This window comes from Phyllobates terribilis, unplaced genomic scaffold, assembly GCF_046119375.1.
Source record: "Phyllobates terribilis strain yellow unplaced genomic scaffold, ASM4611937v1 Scaffold_3__8_contigs__length_932513732, whole genome shotgun sequence".
Lineage (NCBI taxonomy): Eukaryota > Metazoa > Chordata > Amphibia > Anura > Dendrobatidae > Phyllobates > Phyllobates terribilis.
The window spans coordinates 315,632,760-315,660,143 of record NW_027362763.1 but is presented as its reverse complement, the minus strand read 5'-3'; the positions used below and the strand labels follow the sequence as shown (position 1 = coordinate 315,660,143).

The following is a 27,384-nucleotide window of genomic DNA, read 5'->3' as shown; positions in this document are numbered from 1 at the left end:
GGACCCGATATCACCTCTTTACTCACCAGAATCCCACAATGTCTGTCCGCTATTTCATCCTTCTTCTTTGCTAGATTTCTAAAACTTCTCATGGATAAAACTGAATTCATCATCTTTCCACCATATCACTCAACCCCCCCATCTGACCTATCCATCAAAGTCAAAGGCTGCCCATTCTCCCCAGTCCCACAAGCTTGCTGCCTCAGGTTAACCCTGGACTCTAATCTCTCCTTCAAACCACATATCCAAATATCCAAGCCCTTTCCACTTCTTGCCAACTCCAACTCCAAAATATCTCCTGGATCCGCACATTCCTCAACCAAAAATCTGCAAAAACACTAGTGCATGCCCTCATCATCTCACACCTCAACTACTGCAACCTCCTGCTTTGTGGTCTCCCCTCTAACACTCTTGCCCCCCTCCAATCTATCCTTAGCTCTGCTGCCCAACTAATCCACCTGTCAACCCACTATTCCCTGGCCTCTCCTCTCTGTCAATCCCTTCACTGGCTCCCCAGTTCAAAACCCTAAGCTTGGCATACAAAGTCATCCACAACCTGTCTCCTCCATAAATCTGTGACCTAGTCTCCCGGTACTTACCTGCATGCAATCTCCAATACTCACAAGATCTCCTTCTCTACTCCCTTCTTATCTCCTCTTCACATAATTGCATACAAAATTTCTCCCTTGCATCTCCCCTACTCTGGAACTCTCTACCCCAACATATCAGACTCTTACCTACCGTGGAAACCTTCAAAAGGAATCTGAAAACCTACAACCTGCAGCAACCCGAGCTCCACCATACCGTTGCACAACCAGTTCTACCCTCACCTACTGTTTCCTCACCCATCCCTTGTAAATTGTGAGCCCTCGCGGGCAGGGTCCTCGCTCCTCCTGTACCAGTCGTCGACATGTTTTTGTTCAAGATTATTGTAATTGTTTTTGCTATGTATACCCCCTTTTTCACATGTAAAGCGCCATGGAATAAATGGCACTATAATAATAAATAATAATAGTAATATCGGTATCATGTGCTTGAAATGAGTGTTCATTCTGGTGACATACATCTCTTTCATAACTTAATAGCTTGCTTCCATATATTCAGTGACAGATTAATGCTGATCTGTAGTCAGGAAAAATTAACTCTTTAATGACCATTCACAGTTTCACTGTACCATCCGTGTACGTGGTAGTCATGGTACAGAGCGTCATCTTCAAAACTTTTTTAAATCCAATCCACTTCACAATCTTTTTAAATTTGTCCCAAAATTTTTCAGAGGGCAAGTCAAGTTCTTGCTTTCTGCCATCTTGTTGTGTTTCTTGTTGTCTCATATCGGTATCATCTGCTGGAAATGAGTGTTCATTGTGGTCACATATATTTCTTCCACAGTCCATAACTTGATAGTTTCTTTCCATACATTTATTGACAGATTAATGCTTTTTACGGTGATCTGTAGTCAGGAATTCATCAAAAAGGGAAAATTAACTCTTTAATGTCCATTCATAGTTTCACTGTATCATCCGTGTGTGCGTGGTAGTGGTGGGAGAGTTTAGTGTACGTTACTGGAGATGGAATTATCGTGGCTGCTGGCACCAGATTTACCCGCAAATAGATGCTCATTAAAAGATTTAAAGTACTCTTCCAATTACAGAGCCTCTTGGCTGACTATATTGTCTTGCTACATCACCTGCTGAGGAGTGGTTAATTTGCAAGACTGCTGCCTTCCTTGGTTGTGGTACCCGTTTATCAGGCTCCCTGTCCAGGATCAAACTTTGATTCTGTTACCCGTGGTCACCTTACCAGGGAACGGAGCGCATACAGCACGGGGGTATGGTTGGAAGGGAGAACGGCTCGCTGTGTGCGCAGGTCGGAAGCGGCAGGCATACGGAAAACACTCCTTGCATGGGGAGGGACCTCCAGAGGACACCACCGCCGCCCTGCCTCGCACCCACTGCACCCAAGGCGACGCACAGGACCGCTCAGGAGATGGGCGAGGGCATGGAGGCCTATGCAGCGCCTTTGTCAGGCTTAGACCTACCTCCACTACAGGGGAGTCCTTTTTTTATATTATTTTACGTCTTTCCCCTATCCTCATTTGTTTGCAGGGCAATTGTCCTGCTCTTACCCCCATTTTGCTTCCTTTAGCAGCCCCCTAGCCCTTACTATGACCATTTTACAGCCATTTTAAAGCACCAATTTTAAAACCCCATTCATGTGCTCCAATCAAAATCCTTGTCAATAATGAACATGTTCATTAGTCTCGCTGATTCTAGATGTAAAAGACACATATTCTACATGTAAAAGACACAGATTAGCCCTATTTAAATCATAAGTAAAGCCAAGATGATTTAATATGCCATAGCAGTGTTATTATACTTGGTATGAATGCCACATAATTTGGAATGCAAAGACTGAGAAAAGACAGCAGCTTGGGGAAGAGCAGTTTAAAGCAAAAGAAAAGAGATGCACAGGAGGAGCTTTCTGAGTACCACAACCTTGAGAATCACCAAAATCTTAAGAATGGAACTTATAGTAAAATCAAAATTCTAAGACAAGTCACCTGGGAACAATTCTTCATAGCATATACGTATCTGAGAATTTAAAGGGAATCTGTCAGCAAGTTTAACCTTCTTAACCGTTTATATGGTCATGTAGGTAAATCAAAGATAAATGCATTGATACCTTTCTATTTGCTATCCATTGAGTTGTTTCAGAGAAATTCACAAGTTTATAAATAAGCAAATGAAGCATTAGGTGTTTCATCCCACTCAAAGCACCTAAAGTCTACTTCCCCAGGTAATTTAAATTCTTAATGCCTGCCTCCCTTTTTTGATTCATAGCTGGCTATCTCGTTGACGACAGACGCCATCCAGGAATTCTTGTGCCAGGTCTTTTTCCAGTGTACACTGTCAATGGGTGGCGCAAGCACAGTAGCATACCAAAGTCAGTTCCCTCAGAACAGGACCATACAGCATAGTTGCAATTTGAGCAGGCACAAAAGTTTCTGCTCACTGCCTGACGTTTGCAAGACAGCCAGTTATCAATCAAAAGAAAGAGGTAAGCACTTGGTATGTAAATAACTGGAAGAGGCAAACTTTCATTAGGTGCTTTGGGGGGTATGAAGCACCTAACACTTCATAAGCATATTCATAAAACCATCCATTTTGCGTAATAACGTAACGGACAATAAATAGAAAGGTATGAATGCATTTAGCTCTCCTTGACCTGCATGTGCATATAAACAGTTAAGAGGGGTTAGACTTGCTGACATTTCCTTTACGGTTAGCCCCTGAATCCTAAATTATGGATTATGCTGACAGCAGTTCAACTAGGACTAGATAATTTATTTCCAAAAAAGCATATATTAGATACTCTTATTTAAAGTCATTCAATACTTATTCATTCATACTCTAATGGACACTTTGTGATGGATCTCGCCAAATAGAAATCATGCTATTACCTACTGTTTGTGTTGTCTAAATGATTTTAGTTGCATAGTTAGCCACATATTTTACAAGTCTCTGCTCATCATTACAAATTGAATAATGTCAGTACATCTGGTGGAAATTATGGCATGCAAATAATTCCATTTTAAACCATTGAATATCTCAGTTTATACAATGCAATTGTTCCTGGTACATGGGAACAGTTGTGTTTTTAGCTTTTGGTGCATTCAGTCACATATCTGCATTAACAAACTATTATAGGAAGGAAAACATGATGATGTCTGGTACAGAAGAATGAGAACTGTGTCCTCCTGAACGCTTGTTACACAGTGTCCCCATTTATTCATCAGTGATGACTCTCATTTGTAAACCAAAGAGACCTATGGGTGATTCTTCTTACTCATGATATAAATAACAATGTTCCTTCATAAGTCATGGTGGCCAATAGAGATGAGCGAATCTTTTGAAATTAAAATTCCCCAGCTTCTCTGAAATTTGACACTACTCCAAAGCCTCCAACTGCCCTGAAAGGGTGTGTATGACATTCTGAGATCTTATAGGACACCTTTCAAGCACCATAACGCAAACACAACCATAATAACGTTAAAGTGATTGCCCAACCTCAACATATACTGACGAGCAAAAGGGTAACAATGTTTTGAACTTTTGACTTTCAGGCTCCATATCTCACCATCCACTACTGCTTCGAACGTGAGACCATCATTTTATAAACATATTGGCTATCTCATACATACAGTACATTTGACTTGCAACTATTTAGCATATGATGAGTTATGCAGATTCTTGCCATGAAACTGCATTGTTACAGTTTTGCTCCTAAAAATCTAAATTTTCATTTTTATTATTTTGTTAGTAATTTTTAAATCCACCTTTGGCTTTCAAAATTGCCTGAATACTTCTGGGCATACTCTCGATGAGATTCAAACATGTCTTGACCGAAATCTGATCCCAGGTCTCTTCTACACGTTTCCAAAGTTGGTGCATACATATATATGTATACAGTTTTTTCTTCAACTCTACCCACAAGTGTTCGATTGGGTTGAGGTCTGGGGACTGTGAGGGCCAATCCAGCACCTCTACTTCATTGTCATTGAATCTTTTCACCAATCTCGATGTATGCTTCGGGTCATTGCCCTGCTGGAACACTATGTCGTCCTTTTATACCCATAGTACTAGAGTGTACAAAGTAACTAGTCTTGTAGTATACTCATGTATAGCTCAGCATTGAGACCACCATCAATCCTGGTGAAGTTCCCAATGGTCTTTGGCTGTGAAACAATCCCAAATCATCAGCCTGCCTTCACCGAACTTGACAGTTAATTCAATTTCTTGATCTGTTAGCCCCTTTTTTCCCTTGTTTCTTCCAGACCCATTTGCACCTATCAGAGCCTAGTCTATTGACTTTCATCTCATCACTCCAAATCACCCGTTTCCAATCTTCTATTGTCCACTTTTCGTACTCGAGCCAATGCTTATGACGATATTGAATTTGAGGATTCTTCACCTTTTTTTCAGGTCACCATTCCAGACTTGTGTAACGTGCATCGCATGGTACTTGCATGGACCTCTGTGATCTCACTATTACGAAGCATATGAACCACTTCCACTGCCCTGTTTGTCGTGCCAGAACTGAAAGACCTTGTGATTAGCCAACTTGTTGACTATGATATTTTGCCTGGACATCCACCTCTTGGCTTTTGAATGGATGGTCTGACTTCCTTTCGTATTCTACCAACTGTGATAGTACTCACATGATGCAGTTTGACAATTTTCTTGGCCAAGAGACAGCTATCGATGAGCTGGATGATGCTGTTTCTCTTTTCTTGGGAAATCTTCTTCATGTCTGCTCCTCGATTCAAATCAGTGACCTTTTGCTTGGGAATCAACCTGATAACACACTGCGCTAATAGGGAGTGTGAGAACAGGTTGTATTTTGCCCACTTTCTAGCCAAGCATTCCTTTTCGACAATGGAATAATTTTTCTCACATGCCGACAGTTTCCTACTCAGGTAGAGAACAGGGTGCTCTTCTCTGTGTATCTCCTGAGAAAGGACCACTCCTAATCCGATTTCTGAGGCGTTCGTACAGATTACTTCTTAAAGTTGGGGGCTACCAAGACCGGCTGCTTACAGAGTACTACTTTCAGTTCTTGAAAGGCCGTCTTCGCCTCTAAAATCCAGTTGGTATTAACCAATTTTGCCCCATTAAGGAGGTCGGTAATGGGTGTTGCCATCATGGCTCTAACTTGCTTCTTTGTGAGTGGTTTCGGCTAGTTCTGGATTGCGTCAACTTTACTGATCTGAGGTTTGATCTCGCCTCTACCGACTACATATCCTAGGTATTTGTCCTCTTCTTTCCCCATGGCACATTTTTTTTGATTTATAGAAAACCCTGCCTTCCTCCGAGCATCAAACACCACCTGGACCTTTTGCAAATGACATCCCCAATCTGGGCTGAAGAGTAAAATATTGTCCAGGTATGTTGCGGCGTAATTCTTATGGGGTCCGAGGATCCGGTCCATGGCACTCTGGAAGGTGGCCGGAGCTCCCTGCAGTCCGAACGGCATCCGGACATATTGGAAGCATCCGTTGGACGTAGAGAAAGCCATCTTCTCTTTGGCTTCTTGTGACATGGGGATTTGCCAATATCCTTTTGCTAGATAAAAACTGATTATGTACCTTGCCGGCCCAAGTCTCTCGATCAGCTCATCGACACGCGGCATCGGAAATGCGTTGAACTTGGAGACTTCGTTCAGCTTCCGATAATCATTATAGAATCTCCATTTATAATCGAGTTTTGGAACAAGGACAATCGGGCTAGACCACCCGCTCTTCAATGACTCCGAGATTGAGTATATGCTTCACTTCCTTGACGATCAGTTCTCGCCGGGCCTCGGGAATTCAGTAGGGCTTCAAGTTCACCCGCACATGGGGTTCTGTCAGAACCTCATGTTCTATGACATTTGTACACCCCAGTAAATCTGAGAACAGGTCCCAGTTCTGCAGCAGCAATTCCCGGCACTACTTTTTATGGGCCTTCTACAGCATTGCGGTTACTATGACACCTTCAATGTCTCCTTCTAGCTTAACCAGCAAACTTGGAGTTTTAACAGAGTCCCTGTATTGCCATGCCTTGATAAGATTGACGAGGTAGACCTGGTATGGCTTCGTCTTCATGATTGATGAACCTTGTTGTTCACTTCACCCAGCTTCTCTACCACCTCAGGGTCTGAACTGCCTCAACCTGGCTGACTGGTTGTAGACCCGAGATTGAGCCTTTGTGCCTGGAGGACATGTTCCTTTACCATGGGCATTACTTTCGCAACCCTCTCCCGCATCTGGGTGAAGTGCTTGATGATGCTCTGATGGGGCGTGACCTTAACATCCCAGGTTTCCTTTGCTATATCAAGGAGACCCTGTGGATGTTGGTCATACAGGAGTTCAAACGGAGAGAATCCGGTAGAAGCTTGTGGAACCTTACAGATAAAGAATAATAGATTCGGGAGGTAACAGTTCCAGTCTCGACCATCCTTTTCTATGACCTTCTTAAGCACACTCTTTAAGATTTTATTGGACCTTTCCACAAAGTCATCTGTCTGGGGGTGGTAAACTGACTTCTTCAGTTGTGTAATTTGCAAAGCCTTACACAGTTCCCTTATCACCTTACTCATAAAGGGTGTTTGTTGGTCAGTCAGGATCTCCCTCGGTAGTCCTGTGCGGGCAAAGATGTGGACCAACTCATGGGCTATACTTTTCGCGGATGAGTTTCTCAGGAGAACTGCTTCTGGGTACCACTTAGAATAGTCGAGGACAACCAGGTCCATAGCAATTCACTCAAACAGCACCTCTATGATGGGTAGCAACATGAGGGGATTTCTGAGGTGAGAAGTGAGGGTAGTTAACTGGCAGGTGGTTCAGGACTTGCAATACCTTAGAATTTTCCGGTGACATCCGGGCCAATAGAACCTCCGAATGACCCGTTCTTGGGTTTTTGTCCACACCCAAATTGCCCCCCAAGACATGTGAATGGGCCATGTCCAATACCCTCTGCCTGTAGCACATATGTCAAACTCTGGACCACGGGCCAAATCTGGCCCTCAGTGTGAATATATTTGGCCGCAACGCCAGTTGGGGTCCCCTGAGTATATTTGGCCAGGGCGGGCTCCGTTATACTGTATGGAGCACTTTTTGTGGCCCCGTTATACTGTATGGAGCACTTTATGTGGCCCCATTATACGGTATAGAGGGCTGTGTGGAGATTACAGTTGTGGAATCATACTGTGATGGGGTCATCATTCATTGTCGGGGGGATTGAAAGATGGCGGGTACAGTATGGTCATCATACCGTGCGTGTAGATGAATTCACTGTGGGAGTATCATACTGTGTTTGGGGGCACTTTAGTTTGCATCATACTTTATTATCTGTATTATTCAAGATTTTTTAACTTTTGTTATTACATATATAAATTAGGCTATTGAGCCATATGCGTTTTACTGTTATTACATAACATATATATTATTCCAATATTTTATTCTAAGATCTATTAATTAAAATGTACTTTGTTCGTGGGACAACCCCTTTTAAGTTTGTTTCTATATGAAAAAGTTCATTGTTATATTTGATGATAAGGAAAAGCTTCCTCAATTGTAGACATTTTTTTTAATAATCAAAAATGGCAGCGGCTTTGTCCAAGCTTTTAATTTTGTCCCTTTGTGTATTTGAGTTTGATATCCCTGGTCTATAGGGTTCTGGTACCAACAATTGCCCCACTATTTCCTCTTTGACCTTAGTAACCCAGTACAATAAGTCCCCACTCATCATAAAATAAGGAAATTTGGTGCCAGTAACCAGCTCCTGCGCTATGCCGTTTATAACGGTTACATTATTGAACGTCTCTTTTAGAGTTAGGTCCCTATGTCGGGCGGTCACCCCTATCTCAGGAATGCCGGCCTCAGGAGATGCTGCCTCCTCATTCTCCACCATTACACAGAAAGGAAACCTGTCAGACTTTGGGTGTGGTGAGACTCCTTTAGGAGCAACCTGTCTCTTATCGGAGCAACCGATGCCTCTCCCCTTCCCCCACAAATCCCAAAGCAACACAAAGTCCTGGCTTATGATGATTTGGTGAAAATAAATCCTGGACCTCGCCGACCTCATGGGACTCAGTACTTCGGGCTATCTCAATGACCACTCTGGTGACCGGATAGTCTTTAGCATCCCCGTGAATGCAGTGGATGCCCACCTTCTTCTCAGGGATCAGTTGGAGAGGGAGTGTGGCCCCCACGAGGGTCACCAAACTCCCTAAATCTAGTAGTCCATTCATTGGCAGACCATTCACTTTTACTAAACAAGCTTAAAGCCCCTCACTGGGTGGGCAGTCTACAATGCAGGCTGGATATGAGTAGCATGAACACCTGCGTGCCATGTTACAGCCCATTTGCTAAGTGGTCTGGGGACAACGGGCGGGTATGTGACTTGGGCCGTGACATCCCCAGCAAATTACATCCCCAGTTGAGACCTTTGGCATGACCTCCGCTGCCCCTTTTGAACTTTGACGCCCCACCCTCTTTTAGCATCCTTCCCCTGTTGGGACCCTCAGTTTGGAGTGGGTTGACTCCCCAAGGAACCCTCGACCCCTGATACCTTTCAACCAGTCTGACCAGGTCATCGGCGTTCTAATTGAAAGGTATCAGAGGGTCGAGGGTTCCTTGGGGAGCGCCATTTGATGCGTAAGCACCTCCTATTGCTGACGCTGCTGTTGCTGGAGTGGCTGCTGGACTTGGACCTGGTGCTTGATCAGCTCCTTCATTTTGTCTGACGCCACTTCCTGGCTTATAGCCGCCTTCACCCAAGACATGCAGTACTTCTGTAACAGTCACACGTGTTCCCTGGGAACGCTGCCCGCACTTCTAACACAAAATCTAACAAAGCTACTCACTTGGGTGCGGGATGAGATATCACAGGAACCGCTTCTATTTAAAAGTCCAGCTGGTTTATTTCACTCCACATAAACCGCAAAGGAGGAAAACTTATATACAGCCTATTCCTGGCACAAAGTGCAACATAAAGTAAAAAGTCCATTCAATAGTGCGGGTTCGCCAGCTTGAGTGAAAATCCAGCTTCTTAGTCCTTTTAGTAAAGAAACACAATCCTGGTGGTCTGCACACCTCCACACATGGACCATGTGTGAGACAAACAGGTCCCATTTTACAATGGGGTGAAGATATGGTGAGCAGCCGTCCCGCCCAACCCTTCAGTGGCTCACATTAAACCCGGCCCTGTCATGGCCGATTAACCCCTCTTAGTACTATGTGTACTAGACCATTACTCCAGGTTTACATCACAGAGGACAACCACCTAGTTGATAAATATCTCCGATCCACTATGTGTCCAGCAGCCACCTTGAATTGAATTTATTTTTTATCTCAAAATTTTAATGTATGTGTGGCCACCATTAGAAATGGTTTGTACCCTGTATTAAATATTATTTTATTTGGACTCATTCCTGCGGGACCCTATGGGAAGTGAATTGTATTTTAATGTTTACAATAAAAAATAATTGAAATAGCAGCAACATATTCTCCAGCATTGAAGATAGATTGTGCTTACTCACATAAATTTCTTTTCCACCTCCCAATTCTGTGTTATTCTCTCCTCCTAACCAAATGTGCAGGGTCTAAAGTAGTTTACAGAGACCTTCAAAAAATGCTTTAATTTTTTCCAGGCACAGCAATGTAGCTCAGACATGTGCCTCAAGCTCAATCCCTTCTTCACCTGCCCTGCTGTTGTTCTCCTGATGAAGAAGTCAGAGTACTTTGAAACATGTAGAGATTAAACTACGCAGTTCCTCATATGCCGTGTATTGGATTTTCTTGATTCTACAACCAGCATAGCAGGATTCCCGCATCTCCCATAATATTACGTTGTATCCTCCATCCTGGGGAGCTGTAGCAGCTGGATATCATATCCTCAAACTCTACTAGTGTTGTGTCTCACACAACTGTATCAGGTGAGTAGTACTGCTTTACTCACCACATTGTTGTCTGGAAAACACCCAATTGCGTTGATTTGTCCCAACAGCCTTTTCTATGCTGTGAATCATGCACTGTAATCCTTAGCAGTGGACCTTAAAGGGGTTTTACCACAAACAAAAGATCATTTTAATCAATAGATCTTGGAATAATAATAACTTCCACAATTGGATGTGTTTAAATATAATGTTCCTGTGCTGAGATAATCTTATAAATGTGCCCCTGTATGTACTGTGTAATGGCTGTGTCTGACTGTGCAGGAACATGGTCTGATCATACCACAGCTGCTGGGCAGCGGGGGAGTGTACAGACATTATAGCATGGAATCACAAATTATTCTTTTTTTTTTATGCAGAACATTTTTTATTAACAGGCAGGGAATTTTTTTTACCTCAAAAAAAGAATCAGCTGTGATCCCATGTTGTCCTGTCTGTATACTATCTTTTGTGTCCTCCCCTGCCCAGGAGCTGTGGTATGATCAGGTCATGTTCCTGCACGGTGAGACACAGCCATTACACAGTATACAGCAGGGGCACATTTCTAAGATTATCTCAGCACAGGAACATTTTATTTAAACACATCCAATTGTGGAAGATATTATTACTCCAAGATCTATTGATTAAAATCAACTTTTGTTCGTAGGAAAACCCCTATAACTTCTGCTCTGAATAAGCGTATTAGTAATATGCAAGCATATTACGTAGTGTTCTTGTTGTTTCTCATATAAGTGAACAAAGTTGACCCCATCTTAAGAAATATGGCTTTCTGGTCTAACATAAGGTAAATTGAATTGGTTCCAGACACTTACAACCTGGTCTTAACAAACTTTGGACAGAGGTTTTCATCTATTGCAAAACCATCAATATGAGCTTGCAGACCTGGAAATTTCAGTGGTAAAATACACAGACACATGTTGCTGGCGCCCTTTCTTTTGGGTGGTATGTTCATGTACTTGCATTGACAAGTCTTTATGACATGCTAGAAGTTTGAAAAAACTAAAGGCACACTTTGATTTAGTTCCCATGATCAGCGGCAGGTGGGCATGATCAAGTTTATAAAATTCACTTTCATTGAACCACTCATAACAGTATAACCTGTACTGCCCTGCTATTAGCCAAGACTATATGTATTGTTTAAGGGCAGATTTATAATTAGCATGAATAGCGCCAGCTCATAACTTCATCCTTGGTATAATAAAATACTAGCTTATACAGATGACAGTCTAATTAAATGCTAAGTAGCTATGTCATGAACCATGTACAATAATGTGTAACACCTTATGATGGCAGCATAAAACAGGTGCAAAGTAATCCAGTAAGAAAAATAGCCAAAACATAGCAGGAACTGGTCCCAAACACAAATTCTGTACAAACAATAGATCTATTGGGAACAAAACCCTAAGTAACCTTTCTCCTACTACTGTGGTACTGCAGACTGGGAAAGCAACCATAGTATATGAATGAAATCCTGGCTTGCATCAAGTGGTCTTCCATTCCTGACTTACACACGTAGTCAAAATTGTTGGTACCCCTCGTTTAATGAAAGAAAAACCCACAATGGTCACAGAAATAACTTGAATCTGGCAAAAGTAATAATAAATTAAAAATCTATGATAATGAACAAATGAAAGTCAGACATTGCTTTTCAACCCTGCTTCCACAGAATTTTTAAAGAAATTAAACTCATGAAATAGGCCAGGACAGAAATGATGGTACCCCTGAAAATAATGTGACAAAAGGGACATGTTAAATAAAGTTGTGTCCACTAATTAGCATCACAGGTGTCTACAATCTTGTAATCCGTCAGTGGGCCTGTATATAGGGTTACTCACTGTGCTGTTTGGTGACATGGTGCGTATCACACTCAACATGGACCAGAGGAAGCAAAGGAAAGACTTGTATCAGGAGATTACAAAGAAAATTATAGACAAGCAAAAAAGGTAAAGGTTATAAGACCATCTCCAAGCAGCTTGATGTTCCTGTGACTACAGTTGCACATATTTTTCTGAAATTTAAGATCCATGGGACTGTAGCCAACCTCCCTGGACGTGACTGCAGGAGGAAAATTGATGACAAATCAAAGAGACGGACAATATGAATGGTAACAAAAGAGCCCAGGATAACTTCTAAAGAGATTAAAGGTGAACTTCAAGCTCAAGGAACATCAGTGTCAGATCGCACCATCCGCCATTGTTTGATCCAAAGTAGACTTCATGGGAGATGACCAAGGAGGACACCATTGTTGAAAAAAAAATCATAAAAAAGTCAGACTGGAATTTGCCAAACTACAGGTTGACAAGCCACAAAGCTTCTGGGAGAATTTCCTATGGACAGATGAGACAAAAATGGAAGTTTTTGGCAAGGCCCATCAGCTCTATGTTCACAGACAGAAAAATGAAGCATATCAAGAAAAGAACACTGTCCCTACTGTGAAACATGGAGGAGGCTCTGTTATGTTCTGGGGCTGCTTTGCTGCATCTGGCACAGGGTGTCTTGAATCTGTGCAGGGTACAATGAAATCACAAGACTATCAAGGGATTCAAAAGAGAAATGTGCTGCCCAGTGTCAGAAAGCTTTCTCAGTCGCAGGTCATGGGTCTTGCAACAGGATAATGACCCAAAGCACACAGCTAAAAACACCCAAGAATGGCTAAGAGGAAAACATTGGACTATTCTGAAGTGGCCTTCTATGAGCCCTGACCTAAATCCTATTGAGCATCTTGGGAAAAAGCTGAAACATGCCGTCTGGAAAAGGCAATCTTCAAACACGAGATAACTGGAGCAGTTTGCTCATGAGGAGTGGGCCAAAATACCTGTTGAGAGGTGCAGAATTCTCATTGACAGTTACAGGAATCGTTTGATTGCAGTGATTGCCTCAAAAGGTTGTTCAACAAAATATTAAGTTAAGAGTACCATCATTTCTGTCCAGGCCTATTTCATGAGTTTATTTATTTTTTTAAATTCTCTGGAAGCAGGGTTGGAAAGCTATGTCTGACTTTCATTTGTTTATTTTCATAGATTTTTAATTAATTATTACTTTTGTCAGATTCAAGTTATTTCTGTGACCATTGTGGGTTTTTCTTTCATTAAACGAGAGGTACCAACAATTTTGACCATGTGTGTATGTTTCGCCACAAAAACGTTGTCTGGGGGTCAAGCTGTCTATGCTACTTTTATACCTGCTTCATCAAGGGCCGATCTTATATTTTTTTCTCTCTTTGTGGGGGTTTGAGGTGTTTGTAAATTTCTTAATAAAAATTATTAATTTTTCGTATTAGAAAGCAATCTGGTTTAGCCACATAATTGCTTATACAGTTGTAGTGCAAATTTAAGTATTCCTGCAAGAGGAGATTCCTGATTGTCTGGAGGTCCTCGGATTAAAGGTGGGGAGAGGTTTTGGGTTTTCCAGCGACAAGAAGTACACAAGACCTGGTTCTGTGCAGTGAGTCTCTCCCAGTTGGAATGGGTAGAGGGGGAGCCTAGGTTCTTAATCAACACCTTCTATTGTGCATCTGCATGACTCCAATACTATGCATTACAAGTTTGTGGTAAATTTCTAGCAGAATAAACTGCTGGCTTGTAATTTCATTTTAAGGATACAGGTGTGACCATAGATGATAATTTTGCCAATCAGACAGTGTGTACCAGACAGCTGGGTTAAATTATGTTTTACCCCTTCGTTACATCATCACAGTACAGCATTCAAGAGACAAACGAGGTAAATTGAGAAATATTTGTAATTTTAGGATGTACTTCCATTACAGATAGTGCGGTCCAGCCATTACCTTGGTCTGTCTTGTGTGGTCTCAAGAGAAAAAGTTTGAGAAGCCATGCTTTACATAACCACTTTCTTCTTGTCCTTCATTGGAGCCTTGAAACCGAGTGTTTTACAATTAGACATGAAAATAAACTTTAAGTTACATATGTGGATACACTTAACTATGGCCAGTCAGTTAGTTTACTGATGAAGGCATAAATTGAGAACTTTAGCATTAATTGCTTTTTCTTGATGTTTTTACTTTATTTTGCTTCAGCAATGAAAGAAAAGATGCTGTGGGGAGCCTTAAGTGCTCTACGTGTCATGTGGTGCCTTGCTCCGCAGAATGGTTACCTGCATCCCGATGAATTCTTCCAGTCTCCTGAAGTAATGGCAGGTATGTAGTGCCTGCAAACTTAATGGTTGCTTTCAAGCTCTCTCCTCACTTATGACTAAAGGATGCCATACACATTAAACTAATGTGTGCCGAACCTGCTGATATTGATGGGTTCGGCCGAAAGTCTAATGCTTATGGGGTGCTGGATGACTGATGGTTAGGAGAGACTGCTGATCGAATTGTTCCCCCGAAGAAAAGTCGCCACAACTTTTCTGTGTTAACCAGAGGCTTTCTCATAGAATACACAGGAGCGCTCAGCCTCCTTTGTATAAGAGAGTCGGCTAACAGCCATCATTATGGCCAACATTAGAAGCATGCATCAGAAGCTGATCTGTGTTTTCCTAGAGATTAGGTTTGGCTTATACTAATAGATTTTTCTGCTAATCTAAATAAACATGATTGATTTGATTGATCTGTAGAGATGAGAAAATTAATTCTAATAGAATTTATTTTGCTGTGAATTTCCCCAAAACTATAGATTCTAAGAAATCAGATTTTTTTGAGATTTGATTCTTGAGATTCCAATCAGCTGCCGTTATACTGGATTCTGATGATTGGAGGGGGTTAGAAGATCAATAAAATATTATGCTTCTTGAAGAGCAGGGATGACAAACTGTAATACACAGAGGGCCGAAATTAAATTCTCTCATCAAGAGAATGCCAAGAGTGTGCAAAGCAGTCATCAAAGCAAAAGGTGGCTACTGTGAAGAACCTAGAATATAAGACATATTTTCAGTTGTTTCACACTTTTTTGTTAAGTATATAATTCCACATGTGTTAATTTATAGTTTTGATGCCTTCAGTGTGAATGTACAATTTTCATAGTTATGAAAATACAGAAAAATCTTTAAATGAGAAGGTGTGTCCAAACTTTTGGTCTGTACTGTATATATAAATTGAGTAGCTGTGACCCTGTAGATCCTGGAATATGTAGGACAGCAATGAAATTATGTGGTTCCACAACCAATGTCCAATGTCCCTTTGTGGAACCACATAATTTTATTGCAGTTCTACATATTCCAGGATCTACAGGGTCACAGCTACTCAATTTAAATACAGTGCCTTGTGAAAGTATTTGGCCCCCTTGAACTTTTCTACCTTTTGCCACATTTCTGGCTTCAAACATAAAGATATAAAATTCTAATTTTTTGGGAAGAATCAACAACAAGTGGGACACAATTGTGAAGTGGTACAAAATTTATTGGATATTTTAAACTTTAAAAAAAAAAAAACAACTGAAAAGTGGGGCGTGCAATATTATTCGGCCCCTTTACTTTCAGTGCAGCAAACTCACTCCAGAAGTTCAGTGAGGATCTCTGAATGATCCAATGTTGTCCTAAATGACTGGTAATGATAAATAGAATCCACCTGTGTGTAATCAAGTCTCCCTATAAATGCACCTGCTCTGTGATAGTCTCAGGGTTCTGTTTCAAGTGCAGAGAGCATCATGAAGACCAAGAAACACACCAGGCAGGTCCAAGATACTGTTGTGGCGAAGTTTAAAACCGGATTTGGATACTAAAAGATTTCCCAAGTTTTTAACATCTCAAGGAGCACTGTACAAGCGATCATATTGAAATGGAAGGAGTAACAGACCACTACAAATCTACCAAGACCCGGCCGTCCCTCTAAACTTTCATCTCGAACAAGGAGAAGACTGATCAGAGATGCAGCCAAAAGGCCCATGATCACTCTGGATGACCAGCAGAGATCTACAGCTGAGGTGGGAGAGTCTGTCCATAGGACAACAATCAGTCATACACTGCACAAATCTGGCCTTTATGGAAGAGTGGCAAGAAGAAAGACATTTCTCAAAGATATCCATAAAAAGTCTTGTTTGAAGTTTGCCACAAGCCACCTGGGAGACACACCAAACATGTGGAATAAGGTGCTCTGCTCAGATGAAACCAAAATCAAACTTTTTGGCCACAATGCAAAACGATATGTTTGGCGTAAAAGCAACACAGCTCATCACCCTCAAAACACCATCCCCACTGTCAAACATGGTGGTGGCAGCATCATGGTTTGGGCCTGCTTTTCTTCAGCAGGGACAGGGAAGATGGTTAAAGTTGATGGGAAGATGGACGGAGCCAAATACAGGACCATTCTGGAAGAAAACCTGTTGGAGTCTGCAAAAGACCTGAGACTGTGACGCAGATTTATCTTCCAACAAGACAATGATCCCAAACATAAAGCAAAATCTACAATGGAATGGTTCAAAAATAAACGTATCCAGGTGTTAGAATGGCAAAGTCAAAGTCCAGACCTGAATCCAATCGAGAACCTGTGGAAAGAGCTAAAAACTGCTGTTCACAAATGCTCTCCATCCAACCTCACTGAGCTCGAGCTGTTTTGCAAGGAAGAATGGGCAAGAATTTCAGCCTCTCGATGTGCAAAACTTATAGAGATATACCCCAAGCGACTTGCAGCTGTAATCGCAGCAAAAGGTGGCACTGCAAAGTATTAACTCAAAGGGCCGAATAATATTGCACGCCCCACTTTTCAGTTTTTAATTTTTTTTAAAAAGTTTAAAATATCCAATAAATTTCGTTCCACTTCACGATTGTGTCCCACTTGTTTTTGATTCTTCCCAAAAAAAATTGAATTTTATATCTTTATGTTTGAATCCAGAAATGTGGCAAAAGGTAGAAAAATTCAAGGGGGCCAAATCCTGTCACAAGGCACTGTATATCTAGCAGTGACCCTATATACATTCTCACAGGATGTATGGTTCAGTTCATATTTTACAGATATTTTATATAATCAATAAAAGTTAATCTTTATTCACAATCTTTTTTCCCCCCCTTTCCCCTTCCTTTTTGACTGATTGTTCAATTGGTGGTGTCCACCCGTGTGAATATTGTCCTATTTAATCGGACTTTATTTATTTCATTTTAATTAATAGATCTTAGAATAAAATATTAGAATCATATAATATGTTATGTAAAAGCAGTAAAAAAGCATATAGCCCAGTGGCCTAATTTAAATATAATAATAACAAAGGATAAAACCATGAATAATACAGATAATAAGGTATGATGTCAACAAAAGTGCCCCCAAATACAGTATGATACCCCCACAGTGAATTCCTCTACAGTACCCTCCACACGCACGGTATGATGACCTTACTGTACCCTCATCCTCAATCCCCCCGACGAAGAATGGTGACCCCATAGCAATATGATTCTCCAACTGTAATCCCCACACAGTCCTACAGTGTAATGGCCACAAAAAGTGCTCCATACAGTATAACGGGGCCCTGCATTGCTTTCCATACAGTATACTGGCCTCACAAATTGCTCCATACTATATAATTGGCCTCAAATAGTGCTCCATACAGTATAATGGCCTAACATAGTGCTTCATATAGTATATTAGCCCCACATAGCGCTCCATACAGTATAATGGCCCCTCATAGTCCTCCATACAGTATAATTGCCTTATATAGGGCACCATACAGTATAATGGGCCCCATATAGTGCTCCATACAGTATAATGGCCCCACATAGTGCTCCATACAGTATAATGGTCCCACAAAGTGCTCCATATAGTATAATGGCCACACATAATGCTCCATATAGTATAATGGCCCCACATAGTGCTCCATACAATATAATGGCCCCACATAGTGCTCCATACAGTATAATAGCCTCACACAGTCCTCCATACAGTATAATGCACCCCACATAGTCCTCCATACAGTATAATGGCCCCACATAGCGATCCATACAGTATAATGGCCCCACAAAGTGCTCCATACAGTGTAATGGGACCCACGTAGTGATTCATGCAGTATAAGGGCCCCACATAGTGCTCCATACAGTATAATGCGCTCCACATAGTGCTCCAGACAGCATAATAGGCCCCACAGTATAAAATGTTATAAAAAAATAAATACCTCTGCCCATTTCCCGCTGCTCCGCTCTCTTCATGGTGTCATCAGATCCCCTGCACAACTTGGTACAACGAGCGCGGTAATGACGTCATCGTGTCCGCTGCGTGGAGATGTCAGATGCAGAGGGGGAATGATGGGAGAGGGAGCATAAGCTGACGCTTCCTCCTCCATAATTTCTTTCAACTGTATCAGCATCTAGAAGGTCGATATAGTTGAACGTGCGATGCCGGGCGCGGGCCAAAAAAACTCTGGGGACCCACCCGGCGTCGCGGGCCAAATATACTCACACTGCGGGACAGATTTGGTCCATGGGCAGAGTTTGACATATGTGTTGTAGAGGGTTGTAGCCGTCCGACTCATGGTCGGGACAGATGTTGATTAGGCATGTCCGATTTCAATCTGTCGATCGCATTGTTCTCCCAGAGATAAGCCACTGCTGATGTGTCAGCCGGCGGCTTTCTAATAGAGAACATAGAAGTGCTCAGCCAAATGAGCCCTCCTTTGTATGGGAGAGTCGGCTGACAGTCATGTTTATGGCCAGCTTTTGGAGCATGAAGCAGAAGCTGATTATCAGTGTTTGCCCAGCACTGCCTAGAGCTTGGCGTTGGCTTACACAAATAGATTTTCCTGCTAATGTAAATAAAAATTATTGATTTGATTGATCTGTAGAGATGCGCGAATTGATTCTAGTTCTAAGAATTAATTTTGCTATGAATTTCCCCCAAACGTTAGACTATTATTATTTATTATTACAGCACCATATATTCCATGGCACTTTACATGTGAAAAGGGGAATTCATAATAAAAAACAATTACAATAATCATGAACAATACAAGTCACCAACTGGTATAAGAGGAGAGAGCACCCTGCCTGCGAGGGCTCACAGTCTACAAAGGATGGGTGAGGATATAGTATGTCAGGATAGAGCTGGTCGTACAGCGGTATGGTGAAATGAGGGTTGCTGCAGGTTGTAGGCTTGTCGGAAGAGGTAGGTCTTCAGGTTATTTTTGAAGGTTTCCACGGCAGAGTCTGATATGTTGGGGTACAGAGTTCCAGAGTAGGGGGGATGCACGGGAGAAATCTTGTATGCGATTGTGGGAAGAGGAGATATGAGAAGAGTAGAGAAGGAGATCTTGTGAGTATTGGAGGTTGCGTGCAGGTAAGTAATGGGAGACTAGGTCACAGATGTATGGAGGAGACAAGTTGTGGATGGTTTTTATGCCATGGTTAGGGTTTTGAACTGGAGTCTCTGGGCAATGGGAAGCCAGTGAAGAAATTGACAAAGAGGAGAGGCTGGGGAATAGCAGTGTGACAGGTAGATTAGTCAGGCAGTGGAGTTTAAGATAGATTGGAGGGGTGCGAGAGTGTTAGAGAGGAGCCAACAAAGCAAGGAGGTTGCAGTAGTTGAGGCAGGAGATGATGAGGGCATGCACTAGTATTTTTGCAGATTCTTGATTAAGGAATATGTGGAAATATTTTTGAGTTGGAGTCGGCGGGAAATGGAAAGGGCTTGGATATGTGGTTTGAAGGAGAGATCAGAGTCAAGGGTTACCCCAAGGCAGCGAGCTTGCGGGACTGGGGAGAGTGAGCAGCCATTGACTTTTGTCAGTAGGGGGGGTTGAGTGAGATTGGGGAAAGATAATGAATTCTTTTTTATCCATGTTAAGTTTTAGAAATCTGGCAGAGAAGAAGGATGAAAGAGCGGACACACATTGTGGGATTCTGGTTAGTAAGGAGGTGATATCGGGTCCAGAGAGGTAGATCTGTGTGTCATCAGCTTAGAGGTGAAAGTGAAAGCCATGGGACTCTATGAGGCTATCCTAGGCTGAAGATTCTAACACATGTGACTTTTTTGAGATTCAGTTCTTGAGAATCCAATCAGCTGCCATTTTGCTGGATTCTGATGATTGGAAGGGGTTTAAAAAGAAGGAAGCCTTGAAGACTAATAAATTAGCAAGTTATTAATTTTTTTAATCCATCCACAATTTATTTAAGTCATTGCCGAAGCAATAAAGTGTGAACTCTGGTCAAAGAAATGATTGACATCTTATTAAAAGCCTCACTGTAAATTTTTGCCCAATACACATACAATGTAATCACAAGTTGGAACTTACTATAATTGTATCACGTATGTGGCCAACCTTAAAGGGAATGTCACCACATTTGACCTATATGAACTATTAATATGGGCATGCAGGTTATAGACAGCTGATAAAAGTCCTCCCTGTATGCCTACCAGAGGTATTGTTGTTGAGAAATCATCTTTCATCACTTTCGTTAAATGACCTCTTCCAGGCTATGGGGAGGATGCTACCTGGAAATAACTCTGTCTCCAGAGCTTCTTTTAAATAGAAGGGGGAGTTACCAGTGTGATGTGTAATGGCCGCTCCCTGCTCGCCTGATCTCACTGCTGAGCTGTGTGTGATTATACCTCACACATCTGCCGGGTCCTCTCAGCCTCCAGCTTACAGGCAGACAGGGTTACAATATTGTTGCAACACAGCAGAGCTCAGAGAGATGCAAAAATGTATTTGCAAGAAGACAAATTTAAGTTCTCCTGTTCTGTCTTAGTTACTTGTCTCACACAGGTACCCCGAATTTTATTTCAAATAAGCTCTGGAGGCAAAGTTATCTAATAGAAGACAACTTCTCAACCAAAAGGCATCTGATATGAGGCATACAGGTATCACTCTCCTCAGCAGTCTATAACCTGTATGCCCATATTCATAGTTTAGATCAGTCCTCAAGGCCAACCAACAGGTCATGTTTTCAGGATTTCCTTAGTATTGCTCAGGTGATAATTACATCACCTGCACAGGTAATAATTCCACCACCTGTGTAATAGTAAGGAAATCCTGAAAACATGCCCTGTTGGTGGGCTTTGAGGACTGGAGATGGGGGACACTGGTTTAGATAGGTCAAATGTGGTGACAGATTCCCTTTAAGGCTGAGTTCACACAATGCGTATTTAATGCGTTTCCGCGGCGTTTTTGCAGTTGCGTAAACGCCGCGGAAACGCATTAAAAACGCATGGTAGAAGGGCAGCAATGTTCCCCAATAGAAATCCTTATGTGCTGTGCCCATGATGCGTATTTTTCCGCAGCGTAAACGCTGCGCTCAAAAATCCGCAGCATGTCAATTAATTTTGTGTAAACGCGGCATTTTCGCCGCCATTGACTTGCATTAGAACGTGCCAATTCCGCAAGACTGCATTTGTACTTGCGTTATTGGCGCGTTCTAATGTGCGGATGGTACCCGGGTGTAGAGGAGAGGAGAGTCTCATCCACACCCAGGTACCATTAAAAAGCTGTAAAACAAGAATAAAATAAAAAATAAATGTATTCTTACCTTCTGTCGGCCAGCGCAGCGCTCCTGCTTGGTTCCCGGCACTTGGCAGTGAGTTGTAGGACCTGCGCTGACGTCAGAGTCATGTGACGGGTCACGTGACGCTGACGTCGGCAGGTCTTTCAATTCAAAGTTGCCGGCAGCCGGGAGAACGGAGTGAGCAGGACAGCGCGGGCCATCGGAGGTAAGTATGTACACTCTCTCGGGTCACACTATATAAATCCATGCTGTTTGCATGGATTTATATGGTGTGACCTAGTTGTCAAGCACTTTCCAAGTGATGCTAAAATCGCCTGGAAAGCGCTTGTCAATCCACATGCGGAAACGCATGTGGAAACGCATGTGAATCCGCATGTAATCCGCAGGAAAAACATATGCACAATCTGCATGCGTTTTTACTGCCAAGGAGATGCAGAAATGATGCAGAAATTTTCTGTTTCATTTCTGCATCGTGTGCACATACCCTAAGAGTCTAATTTTATAGTCTAACTAAATGTATATATGTTTTCTAGGTGACATATTGGATCTGCAAATCAATCGTCCTTGGGAATTTCAATCAGCCTCCCCCGGTAGGACAGTGCTTGTTCCTCTTCTTACATCTGGCACAGCCTTCTGGATTATGAACATATTACATAGATCCGGGTCTGAGATGGCTTTGAATTACAGTTACTTTCTTCTGGTTCTTCCTCGTCTCATCATAACAATCCTTTCCTTCCTATTGGACTATACAGTATATCAGGTAGCATTTGCCTGGGGCTCTAACCCATGGAAGGCACTGGTGCTCCTGGCAATGTCTCCAGTGACGCTGGTGTTCTACACTAGAACAATCAGCAATGCTGTTGAGGGTGTGCTGTTTGCTGTTCTCCTGCTACTTATATCACCGGGTGAAAGGAGCTCTGTATTGAATTCTGGTAAAGCAAAATCTTATCATTTTATTGGCCTGGTCTTGACAGTTGGCTTTTTTAATAGGCCTACTTTTCTTTGTTTCGCTTTTGTGCCATTATTATACTGGGCTGCCCAAAGCAGCAGTCACAAGTCCCATTTCTCCCCGACATTCATTATTCTTGCTGTTTTGAAGACCGTGCCAAGTGCAGTCCTCTGCGCAGTCTTATTTATAGGTGCTGACACCATATACTACACGGGACATTGGCCGCTTTCTATGAATGGCAAGGAAGGCTTCATTGAGCAGCTAGTGAAAAACACAGTTCTAACACCTATCAATTTCTTGCAATACAACATCAACCCTGAAAATCTTGCCCAGCATGGGGTTCACCCCCGAATTACTCACATGGCAGTAAATGGTTTTATGCTTTTTGGACTGCTTCATCTGTCCGCTGTGTGCGCTGGTATGACCATAATAAAAAACAAGATATGGAGTAATTCTGACAAAAGTCCCCATGAAAAGCCTTCTCCCCAGCAAACCAGCTTACTGTTAATGTTTTACTTTGTACCGCTCATGTTTCTGTCATTTTTTAGCCATCAGGAACCTCGCTTCCTAATCCCCCTGTTAGTACCATTGGTATTATTAGTTTCCAATTATAATAGAACAATGAAAACAAAATGTGTTATAGTCTTGTTTAATATCACTGGAGCCTTTTTCTTTGGCTGTTTCCATCAAGCTGGAATAATTCCCGGCTTGTTCTGCATCCAACAAATTGTGCAGTCTAATTCCGCCTCTGGCAACATGTCATACCGCCACACTGTCCTCTTCACACACACATATATGCCCCCTCTGTACTTGCTGAACCTAAAGAAAGGGCAAACAGAGGTGAATATTATTGACATCGCTGGCTGCACTGAAGATATCATGTGCCAAACATTTAGAGACTTACAAGAAGAACTATCACTCAGAAATGCACAAGAGCTGGGGAAGACAATGCACCATTTGATAGCCGTATTCCCCGGCACTATTAAACCAGTTGTGGAGAGTTGCGGATTAGCCCTTAAAGATGAAGCCTTGTTCACACCACACCTCACTATGGAGGATCCACTCAAAATGTCTCATTTGTTCACAGGCAGCTTAAAAAGTCACTTATCTCTGCATGTAATTGAGGTCGATGTGGGAACCACAAGGGGGTAGCATTGAGCAAGATTTTCCACTTGCCCCCAAGGTTAAGTATTTTATTGAAACAGTCCAATCCTACTCTAGAATGATCTCAAAAGAAATCTCTTTTCTGGCAGTGGTTGGTAGTTGGTAATCAAATCACAACAGTATTCTATTAATCCAATCCCATAAAACAATTGAATAAAATTTGAAAAGTGTTACATTGACATATAACCATCATGTTACATATGTCTCTCAGGATCTGCTCCTGTGGGTAACATTGGTGGTCGGGTCGTGGAGTCATGGTGGAGTCATAATCAATATAGCTTGGTGGTGGAAGCACTGCCCAGCCGAAAATATTGGTTTGGCTGGGATCTGTGGTACTGCCTAGCCAGGCACAATGGGTGTTTGTTATTCAACCACTCAACTTACTGAGAGTTGCCAGTAATTGCTAGGTTTTCCACTGGTTCACTGGTGCTATTCCTGATGCTCTTATCCTCTATCTGACTTTCTTGTGTCCCTGACCACATTTGTCTTATTATCCCTCCTGACTTTGACCCCAAGTAGCCTGGCTTTGCTTTCACTGACAACGTGGTATCTGACCCAAGTTGTTTCCTTGACTTTGATTTTGTGTACTGATTCTGTCTCTGGTTTTGTCCCTTCTGATGCTGACCCAGATTTGGTTGATAATCGCTGCTTCAGTCTCGCTCCTCTGGCCAGTAGCTACTCAATAGATACAACCCAGATGACTGGTACTAAGTCCAGATCCCTGTATAGGGGTTAAAAGGCAAAGACCAGGGTTCCCCTCTGACATGTTAGATGAAGTGGCTAGCGCTAAGTATGTCTGAGGTTGCCTTTTTGAGCGAATGGCCTTTGACAAAATAAACACTGTTACAGCATTTACAGTAGTAAAGTACATACTGTATATGACCACAAGCTTGTATAAAGGAGCTCCGTCATAATGATGATAACCTGCAGGTATATGGAATAGGGGACAACATAAAAGCATGAGGAAATAGCATACAGCTGGGAATTACAACTCAAAATACATGTAATTGAATAATATGAATGCTACATGTGCCCAAAATTGCAGATAAAAGATTTAGGGGCTATGTTTAAATTGGGCCATACACATTCAATAATTTGGTGGTATGTTTGTTGGGGAGTTAAAATAGCTATTGGCCAAACAGCTATTATTGCAAAGGCAACCTGAGATCATCATGACAATGCTCAGAGCATGGTCTAAGAGGCTTCTGCCAGTGCAGCACTGACAAGTATAAAGCATTGCAATGCATTATACCAGCGATTAACGTGTTAAAAGTTAAAGTCCCATAGAAGGACTAAGTAAAAAATACATATTTTTAAAAAAGTGAAATATATTAAGCCAATAAATACGTATATTTTTGTAAAAAAAAAATAAACAAAAAAGTACACATATTTGGTATCAACCCATCCGGAAGAAGCCGATCTATAAGACTGTCACACTATTTAACCTCTTCAGTGAACACCATAAAAAATAAATAAAAAACCTGGCAGAAAAAAAAAACAGAAAAACGATGCTTTTTCATCATACTGCCCAAAAAAGTGGAATAAAACACGATTAGTCGAATGTAAATAAAAATGGTATCACTGAAAATATCATCTTGTCCCATAAAAACAAGTCGCCATACAGCTCAGTCAGCAAAGAATTAAAAAAGTTATAACTCTCAGAATAAAGCGATGCAAAAACAATTCTTTTTTTCTGTAAAACAGTTTTTATTGTCTAAAAGCGCCAAAACATAGAAAAATGATATAAATGTGGTATCGCTGTAATTGTACTGACCCAAAGAATAAAGCAGCCTTACCAATTTTACCACACGGTGAATGGCATTAAAAAAAACACCAAAAAAAACGCAAAACGCAAAAGCACGGACGCACACTATAACAGTAATAAACATAAAATATATTGTATGTAATTTATTCTCAATCATTTTGTATGCAATAGTTACATGAGATTAAAAGGTTTATCCGAGACTTTCCTTATTTTTTACGATGGAGTCAAGATCTTACAGGCAGGCAGTTGCTAACTAGTTGCCTGTTCTACCCAGCACCGATCTTTACCGGCTCAGAGTGGCCATGGACTGCTCCTGCTGGCAATTCTGCTGCTTCATTTGACCTCACATCAGCAGAGAAGCTCCGACTCTTTTGGACTGCTCTGTCGACATGCCGTCACTGCCGATGTCATGTTGATTGACAGCCGGCTCCCTGGAGTTAGGCAGCTGAGAACCGACTGTCAATCAGCATAACATTTGACTGTTCTGCCTGATGCCGATCTCTGCCAGAGGGGTCACAGACCAATCCTGCCGCCATCTCTCTGGCTTCCGGTTTCCGGTAACATCACGTCAAGAGAGCAGCTTCTTCTTGTCCGTCCTGCTCTGTTGACGGGGCGTCTTTGATTATGTGATGCTGATTGACAGCCAGCTCCCGGCTGCTTAATTACAGGGAGCCAGCTGTCAATCAGTATGACATCAGCAGAGATGCCCTGTCGACAGAGCAGGCCAAAAGAGTAAGAGCTGCTCTGTAGACGTGAGGTCAAATGAAGCAGCAGAATCACTGGCAGGAGCAGTCCATGTGAGCCGGCAGAGAACAGTGCTGGGCTGAACAGACAGGTAGATAGAGGCTAAATATGCTTGGTGAATCTCATTATGTCTACATTATTTCATGCACTATCTGCACCTTATCTGACTTAACCTATAGGGAATTATATTTGTGGGCACTCCAATATGTACCATGATATCACTTATGCTTGAACTAACTTTTTTTTTACTTACTAGTTGTATGATTTACATATACATATTTGCATATACTCTTTGCATATACTGTATTGGTCTTTATAGTCATTGGACATTGATTGGTGCCTCCATACTTTGGGAATTTCCCTTGTGACCGTTTATCTTTGTGTCTGTTATGTTTGATATATACTTGCTTATTAATATATGTAATAAAAATATATTTTAGCATTTGCAGTTACTTTTGTCCTGGAACATTTTTTTGTTGTATCGGTTTTCTAAGTTTTAGACATATAAGAAGTTTTGATTTGTGAGACACGGGTGGTGAGACCCCTACCTACTACTGTGCAGAAAAAAAAAAGTAAAATCTGCAACAAATCTGCAATGTGTGCACAGTCCCTTACAATTTCATATACAAAGAAGTCGGAAAGCTCAGTGTAATCTATAATATACTACACAGTCCAGGCTACTAAATAAAAACCATAAAAGCAATAAAAGAAATGTAAATTGACTAAATATCTTATTGATACACTTGATTCTTCAATAAAAGTTTTTTGTTTTTTAAGATTTAATAATTTTTATATAAGAAATGTATGTCTTAAAAGCATAGTTTATTTCATAAAGCAAAGATGTAATAATGTGAAGATCTAGGCAGATTGAGGTCACCTGAACACTTCAAAA

At 41.7% G+C, this 27,384-nt stretch overlaps 1 protein-coding gene across 3 annotated transcripts in view; it reads left to right on the top strand.

The window, feature by feature from the left end:
- PIGZ (phosphatidylinositol glycan anchor biosynthesis class Z) overlaps positions 1-27,067 on the top strand; it is a 67,338-nt gene extending 40,271 nt beyond the window's left edge. For 2 of the 3 annotated variants that reach the window (XM_073675010.1, XM_073675013.1), the window contains exons 2-4: positions 10,192-10,476; positions 14,531-14,650; positions 22,404-27,067. In XM_073675010.1, the coding sequence (XP_073531111.1) occupies positions 14,533-14,650; positions 22,404-23,971 (1,686 nt within the window). In that variant the 5' untranslated portion in view covers positions 10,192-10,476; positions 14,531-14,532 and the 3' untranslated portion in view covers positions 23,972-27,067. The remainder of the gene's footprint in view (positions 1-10,191; positions 10,477-14,530; positions 14,651-22,403) is intronic. The other variant, XM_073675011.1, reaches the window with a different exon arrangement.
- Positions 27,068-27,384: the final 317 nt, after the last annotated feature.